The sequence below is a fragment of the Chelonoidis abingdonii genome, chromosome 12 (genome assembly GCF_003597395.2).
Source record: "Chelonoidis abingdonii isolate Lonesome George chromosome 12, CheloAbing_2.0, whole genome shotgun sequence".
Classification (NCBI taxonomy): Eukaryota; Metazoa; Chordata; order Testudines; family Testudinidae; genus Chelonoidis; species Chelonoidis abingdonii.
In genome coordinates, this window is record NC_133780.1 from 8,518,533 (window position 1) to 8,527,324 (window position 8,792).

At 44.0% G+C, this 8,792-nt stretch overlaps 1 protein-coding gene across 1 annotated transcript; it reads left to right on the forward strand.

Moving 5' to 3' along the window:
* The first annotated feature begins 7,414 nt into the window (after positions 1-7,414).
* On the forward strand, positions 7,415-8,334 carry LOC142047620 (olfactory receptor 6M1-like). Its single transcript, XM_075071508.1, has one exon. The coding sequence runs from the start codon at positions 7,447-7,449 to the stop codon at positions 8,332-8,334; it is 888 nt and encodes a 295-aa protein (XP_074927609.1). The 5' UTR covers positions 7,415-7,446.
* Positions 8,335-8,792: the final 458 nt, after the last annotated feature.

Sequence of the window (8,792 nt, forward strand, 5' to 3'; positions counted from 1 at the left end):
ATGGAAAAGAATAAATGTGCGTATGTGTGTGCTCAAGGTCACAAAGAGGGGCACACGAGAATTCCAAATTTCCAAATATCCAAAAGTTTCAAAAACCAAACACCACCACCAGCGAAGGTGGAACTCATTTGCACAGAAAGATGTTGAGGCCAAGAATTGACAGGGACTAACCTCCAGACTATTTGCAGGGAGTCAACGTTCAAGTTCCTGCTCTTCCAGAGTGAGAGGAAGAACTTCAAAGGGGGTCTCCCACATCCCAGGTGATAGCTCTAACCACCAGGCTACTGGCTATTCTGGGATAGCTCTGCCTCTTTCTTACAAGAAATTCCATCCTGGCCCTGAAAAACCTTCCCAAATTTCCCGATGACATTGTCATTGAAACTGATATGCTTCTGCAAAACATTTTGGTTTGGTGAAAAGCAATTTTTTTAAATGGAAAATGTTTTTTCTTGAATATTTTTTGATCAGCTCGATTGAGAATGGGCCTCAAACACAGGAGACCCAGTTCTTCCTCCTCCTTTCCCACTCTCTCCAACCAAGTGATTCTTAAGAGAACAATTTTCTCTGTAAGGTTCTCCACAGAGCCCCTTTTACCTCCTTGCTCCTCAAGCTGTAGATGATTGGGTTTAACATGGTCATTACCACTGTGTAGAACAGGGAAAGGAACCTGTCCCAGTCCAGGGAGTAGCGGGATATGCGTTGTAAGTACATAACGCTAGCAGAGCACTAGAATAGCGCCATCGTGATGAGGTGAGAGGAACAGGTGGAGAAGGCTGACACCTGCCCTCCACCAGGGATCTTCAGGATGGTGCCTGTGATACATGTGTAAGACCCCTGTGAAGAGCAAGGGCAGGACAGTGATGAGTGTGCTGCTAGCTAGGGTTGCGACCGCATCTGGGAACGTGTTGACATAAGCCAGCTTTAGCACCAGAGGGAAGTCACAGAAGAAATGGTCAGTCTCATTAGGCCCACAGAATGGCAAGATGAATATCCAAGCCATGTTTCCCAGTGGGATGAGGATGCCTCGTAGCCAGGAGATCATTGTCAGCCATACGCATGCCCCCTTGGTCATTCTGGCCGTGTAGTGCAGTGGGTGGCATATTGCCATGCAATGATTGTAGGACATGGAAGCAAACACTTGACTGTATCCAAGAAGAGGAGGAAATATATCTATGTGGCACAGCCAGCGAAGGAGATAGATTTATCCTCTGAGAGTTGGCACTGCATAGTAATGTGCCATAGACCCTTTGGGTGAGATATTCTAAACCTAACGGCTATTCTACACCGTTGTAAAATCTTCAGCACTGAGTCTGCATTAGACTTGGCTCATGTGGTTGGGCTGCAGTACAATAGCCAGCATCGATTTTCTGCATAGTTGAGCCAACTCTGAGTCATCCCGTTTCCCAGGTTTCAAGCAGCTCCAACCCGAGTCGATCATCTGCACGCATTATCCCATACCCCAATCAGCTACCCAGGCCAGCCAGCATGCATGAGATTTATTGCATTGTAATGAAACCTAAAGTCATCTAGGAGCAACGTCCGATCTTCTCTGTACTATGTACAATCCCACCCTTACATGGTACCCAGCAAAGGGCTTGAACTCTGTGAAGCCAAGGGCTAGTAGATGGCACTTGCAGCAAGATGTCTGGTTTTACATGTATCTATAGTGCCTCCAACAGCATTCGAATGACCAGCTGGAGTCTGGCACGGCTATAGTTCTTGTGGTCAGAGCAGGAGAAGGGTCCCTAGTGGCTGGACAGGTCAGAGCCTGCGTCAAACCAGAGTCCTCCTAAATTCAGAGCAGATCTAAGAGTATATTCAATCAATCCAACCCAGCGCCAGATCAGTCAGAAGTCAACCAGAGATCACTGCAAACCACCAATCCGTAGCAGAAACAAAGAGTCTGTTGTAGAACCAGCGTCTCGTATGTTACACTTCCTGGATCCTTCCATCTTAAATATTGCCTTGGGCTGTAATATTGGTTTTGAGTCTAAATATAACCAAAGTCGCTGTTGTCTAACCATCTCTACCTGAGATACTTCATAGGTACCAAGCTATTCCAATCCCATGTTACCCAATGGGAATGGCGATGAATGGCAGCAGACTTTTCAGAAGCTTAAATGATTTAGCACCCAATCCCACAACACAACACCACTTAATGTTTTCAAAGACCTAGAATTAGGCATCTAACTCTTACTAATTTTCCTGCACTGGTTTCCTAACTCATCGTAAACCATTCCAGTCATGCTGCTGCATTATATTGTGGCTCCCATATTCCTCTGTACAAACAACCCGATGTTTGCAAGGACAAGCTGCCACCCTCAATTATAGCATGTACCCTTCTTGGCCAGGACTTTGACTGAACTCCCCAGTCCATTCGCAGTTTCGCTCTGACTCACTGCCGACACCTCTGACACCGGAAGCATGATGGAGTCAACAAGCCCATATGAACAGACGGATCAGGCCATTTTTTCGACTACCTGTAAAAAGTTACCTCCTCCAGATTTGGGTTATTGCCAGGACCATTATGTCATTCAGGATATTCCATTACTCAGTCATGCTGCTGGTCACTGAAACTCAGTATTGTCAGTGCACCTTGAAGGGTTACAGTTAGTTACAATTAACTGATGGTTGGATCAAAATCCCCTTTGGGACTGCCACCAGATTATCTAGCTATTGGACCTCTCTCTTCAATCTACACTACGAGCACTCCCAGCTTCTTTGAGACCACAACTGCCTAGGAAAACACAATGCTCATGCTGACCTTCCGCAAACACCATCCTCACCATAATATAGACGCTTATACATCCAATCCACATGAGGCCGGACTAAACACACTGTCAGACGATCCTGCATGAGCCGCAATGCATGCTGAGCTGCTTTCTGACTTTGTCTCACCACTACCATTTCATTTTGACACTTAACTCCATGTCAGCAGCATTTATAGTAGCCAATGGCCTGTACAGTTGACAACATTTTTATTGGCTGACTTAAACAACTTTTACCACAGCTCTTCCTTCTAGCGCTCTTTCGTTCTATTTTAGTCGCTGTATTTCTGATTATCTTCATTATACTGGCCCCACAGATTAAAGGAGGCCCTTGAAGCATTATGACCTTGGCTTTGCACCCATTCCCACCCCCATCACTCTCAAGCCTGACCATCTCCCACAAGAATTCCGCGTCTCTGGACACTCAGCAAACAAGTGATGCTACATAAACTACCGTACCGAGAACTACTCATCACTATACTTACCTACCATCCCCTAGCTTCCAACAGATTACCACCGTCTCGACTAACTGCCATACCCTAAATCACGGCTGTTTCTCTCTGCTAGTCCCTTTATACTGAGATCATAACACTTACAAATCTTTATACGCATTCTTAAACAATTACCACTACCGACCTGGGACGTAGAACAGAATTGACAGAGCCTAATTGTACCCGAAATCACCTGCTATGGTACAGCCCAACAAGAAATAAACCCACCGTGACCATATGTACAGCCCCATGTTCAACTCGCTCTCTTCTGTTGCATATCAATATCTACAGAAACTCAGGGTGCTATGCTTCAGTGTTTTGCCGCCCCAAGTGGCGTAAAAATCAAATAAATACACACAAAGAATTTATCGGCCACTTCGCACAGCTCTACCACCGCCTTCATTTCTTTGTAGCACTTCAGTTGTCAGTCCTTCTTTCTAGAGACGATACTTGCCACCGAATTTGCCACCAATAGTAGCCGTACTTTCATGACCGCTCTAGTTGCCGCCCTAAGACCTGCTTCTGCTGTGCCTAAGCCGGCCCTGCTACAACCTAGTCTTGAAACTATCCCTCACTCTCACAACCTTGGTGACAGGCCATTCTCGCTAACAGCAACCCCAACTTGAACAATATTCCCTCATCACAACACCACACCCCAAGAAACATCAACCAAACCCAATCCCTGGCAAACTCTATTTGCCTCTCTTCCCCACATTACTTCTAGCATCACATTCAACCCACCCACACAGTTGAAAGGTGAGAGTGCACTGCAGAGAGGGGATGCCCCTCAATAACTCAGACGTGATTGTATCTTGTTGTTATGTGTATAGAATGAACTCTGCGTGGTGTCTTTTGCCTAGGGGTAGTGCAGTTTCTGCCACTATGAGCTTGTCCATTAATTCAGGAGAATTTCTAGCAGAACTTTAGACATCTGATTCGGAGCTAAGACTTTGTTTCGTTGACAATAACGCTGCATTCTTCAGTACCTTATGCAGTCTGGTTGTATTGTCATTGGGGTTCTTCTGGTTGCTTGCTTTACTACCTCGCACACCAGGCAGCAGACAAAGGCACACACGACACAGCCAACATTAGAGAGTCAGAGCACCACATTGGCTGCATCTGACCATCCAATAACTTGTGCAGTTCTATCATTATGATAATAGCCTCCTGGTAAATCGTTGGTCTGGCTGTCCGGATATTATCCACGAAGCATTCCAACAACTGAGTCATGTTTAACCATTCAGTATTTGTTGAGTACAATGCAATATAGGATCCTCTACCCACACTTGAAGTAAACAAGTTCTCCCATGACCTGAGTAGGAGCGATCACATCTCTGTTGCCAGCCCTATCATAGCTAATGTCTGAGGCTCCATTCAAAAATCTGGACATGTGTTTTTGCGTTTGTTACCGTGCAAGGTATGTAGTATTGCTTTTTGTTCTACCTAGCCAGTGGCAGAAGGGCGAGGGTCAGAACTGATTATCGAAAAGGTGTGAGCACCCACCTTCTTCACCTATATCATTGCACCTTTAAGTAAATGATAAGTTTTGGGCATTAGAACTAATTGTCTGCAAGGTCAGTTGCAAATTGAGACTGAATTTGAATAAACAGGTGCTCTTACTTGTTCTTGATTGCTTCAAAAGCTTTACATAAGACTTCAGATTGTGCTGTCTTCCCAAAAACTTTCAGCAACTAATTAGTTCCAAGACTTCCCCAATTCACAATGTTTTGTTTGTGTAGATGCCTCAAAGGGACACAGCTTGTCTCTTTGTCATTAAAACCTTTGTTTCTTGGTAGTTAAAACTTCTGGGAATAAAGTTAAGGAAAGTTCATTTAGTTAGGCACTGGTTTTGAAGCTGGGAATTAACCTCTGATAACTTGTTTCTGTGATAGAAGATTAGAAGCTGCTGAAATTTCTTTTCTTTTCTTTTCCAGTGTGCCAACATTGAGATGAGTGGGCAATTAGGCCAAGATTTTCTAAAATGGCTAATAACTTTGGATACTAGAGTGCCCAACTTGAGACACCTGATTTTTAAGGACAGACGTCTAGTGCTTTCTTAAAAGCAGCCTCCTTTTAAGGCATGTCAGTGTGGGCTGCCAGAAATTGGGGAATCCAAAGACTCTAGTCAGTTTGGAAAATCTTTGCCCCTAATTTTTTTTTTTTTGGTGACCTCTTTAATCCAGCTCTCCTGTTCCTTCCCCCATATACCAAACGCCTTCCAAGACCAATTCAAAGACAGGGTCTAGCATTGGCAGGAGCTGTAGAAATACATTAAGATTCTGACAGGTCAGCAATGGACCAGATCTTCAGCTGGTGCCAGATCTTCAGCTGGTGTAGATCAATCAAGGCCCAATGATTTCCATTGAGCTCTGCTGATTAACGCCAGCTGTGGATTGGATCCACTGACTTTAATGTCAAGTTACACTAGCTGAGGATCTGTCCTATTTACTTTAGTGAGGGGACAACTGATTTTCACTAGCTGGGGATCTGGCCCATTGACTTTGATGGAGCTATGCCAAGTTATCATATCTGAAGATCTGACTCGTTAATCGTCTATTGTCCAATATATCCAGCGCACTTTGTGTCTTTGGTGCATTATGAAATCTGTACCAGAAGCATCTGGGTAACATGTACCTATTGATTTACCTGCCTTAAGTTGAGACCTTTTACATCACTTCCTGATATAGGAAAGGGGCAACATTTAGATGGGGCACCAAAAATGAATACCATAACTTTGGGAAATAGCATGTATGATGGTGACTCAGCCACTGCTTACCCAAATGCCCTGAAGCAGCACTAGGGGGTTTTGTGTTTCTGGACAGTGTGCATGACTTAGTACGTGCTTTCCCCTCACAGTCATGCTGAGCCCAGTACCCCAGCATGGTGCTAGGGATGCGTTGTTGCAAGGAATGGTATGGGGTTCAATAGATGATGCTCTCCCCTTACAGTCAGTGCTGAGCCCAACGCCCCAGGGTGGTGCTGGGGGAATTGTGCTCCAGGGAGCTCTCACCACCAAAGCCAGTGCTGAGTACAATTCAAGGAAGGGCTGTGTTTTCAGAGTGTTGTTGTCCCAAAGACATTAGCCTACCTGAATTGAGTTTAGATGGTGCAGGTATATGGTTCCCTAGGTACCCAACAGTATGAATTTAAATAACCACCTTCACTCCCTGTTTGTGATATTCTGCGAATGGAGATGAACACTTTAGATGTAACAAAGGTAAGGCACTAGGAATCAAGAGGAAAATATAAATAACAAAGGGGCATTTTTCCCCCCGCATATGTATACAGAATCTTGGGAAATAGAAAGATGGGAGACAAACTTCCGATAAACAGACACAGAGACAGATTTCCATGGAAGTCAGAAACCAAGGCCTCAACCACATTACGCTTATGGCATAAGGTAAAACATTCCAAAATTTGTTTCTATGCGTGATTTTTTGAAGAGCATTGAAGAGTGAAAGGGATTGAAATGCATAATTCTATCTGTCTCTACTTCCCTCCCTCAGTCCCTCTATTTATCTATCCCATGCAGACCCATCTGTGTATGTGTGTTTCTGTCTGATTATTCATGTGTGTATAGATACTTTTGGATATCTATGTACCAATCTATCTGCCAAAACTGAGACTGCATAAAACATGTCTGACACTAATAGAAACGTATCTTAGCTTTTAGATCTTTCTTTCATTGTGCTAAACTGGGAAGCAGTTATGTGCCCACCATAGGACCCCATGAGAGGTTGATTGCATTGTTGGTTTTCTGATCCCACCCAGAGACAGCCTAGCAAAAAGTTTTAGAATGAAGGTTTATGTTCAACTGAACCTTGTAAATACTAATAATTTTTTATGCAGTTGTGGTTAATAGAATGTAAAATTTTCAATATGGATTTAAAAATAGATTTTTTCCCAGAAAATCTATATTTTTGAAAATGTCAAGATTTTGTCACCTTTTTAAAGTGTCATAAATTTTTATGAGCTCTGTAACTGGCCAGAAAATCCCTAGAAACAGTTATTTAGTTTGTTTGTATTCTTATTCTTATTTTATTTTATTAAAAACAATTTGTCAAAAACTTGACATTCGGGCTTTTTCAATTTCCTCTATTCTGCAGGCAAAAGCTGAAATAAGAACAAACAATCAGAGCAATGTGGTGATGGAGTTTGTTCTTCTGGGCTTCTCGCTGTCACAGCCCATGGAGCTCCTGGTTTTCATGCTGCTACTGGTCATTTTTGCCTTAACTCTAACGGGGAACATGGCCATTATCACCCTCGTGTATGTGGATCTCTGCCTCCACACCCCCATGTACTTCTTCCTCTGCAACCTCTCCCTCTTGGAGATACTCTTTGTCCTCTCCATCACTCCAAAGATGCTACAGAACCTGCTCTCCCAGGCCAAAGCCATCTCCTTCTGGGGCTGCATTACCCAGTGTTACTTCTACTTCTTCCTGGGCACTGCGGATTTCATCCTCATCGCCATCATGTCCTTCGACCGCTACATGGCCATCTGCCACCCGCTCCACTACCCTGTCATCATGAGTGGGCGTGTTTGTGTCTTTCTTGTCATGGGTTGTTGGTTGGTTGGGTTTCTCTCCACCCTTTGCCCACTTATTTTGCTGTGCCAGCTTCCTTTCTGTGGCCCCAATGTGATAAACCATTTCTTCTGTGACTATGCCCCACTAGTGATGCTATCCTGCGTCGACACACACTTCCTCCTCATGATCGAGTATGTCCTTTCCTCGGTGGTTCTGCTCACATCCTTGTCTGTTACTGCAGTGTCCTATCTTTACATCATTGTTACAGTCTTCCACATCCCCTCATCCACAGGCAGGCGAAAAGCCTTTTCCACCTGCACCTCCCACATCACAGTAGCCTCTATCCTCTATGGCAGTGTCATCTTCATGTATGCTAGGCCCCCCAGTCAGGGCCACTCCCTGGACCTCCAGAAGGTCGTGGCTGTGTGCAATGTCATAGTGAGCCCTTTATTGAATCCTTTCATTTATACCTTAAGGAACGAAAAGGTCAAAAAGGCCCTCAAGGAATACTTGACTAGAAAGAGCTCTATTCTGCAACCAAAGACTTAATACACATACATCTTCATCTCAGTAATGAATTGCTGCTTTATCCATTGAGTGTCATTGCTATTTAGTGGAGTGGAAGCTTGACTTAGGCTCAGGATTCCTGGGTTCTATTCCTCGACCTGCTGTGTGACCTTAGCAGGGTCTGTTTCCCCTTCCATTCTTTTTTTCATTTAGGTTGGGATTTTCCAAACATCTAAGTAATTTAAAAGCTCAAGTCCCAACTCCTCAATCAATCCATTGCTTTTGACATCCCTACTCTTAGACTATATTGTCTCCCGTTATCATCTGTTTAGATAGTGCCTAGCACAATGGGGTCCCAATCTCTGTTCACAGGGACTCATGTAGCATAAATAAAAAGAGTTCCTGGGGATTTCAAAGGGGTCTAATGGAGTTAATCACCCATCTTCTATTAAATTGCAATGAGATTTGATGGTGAGGGGCCATTGTTTTCAATGGATGCT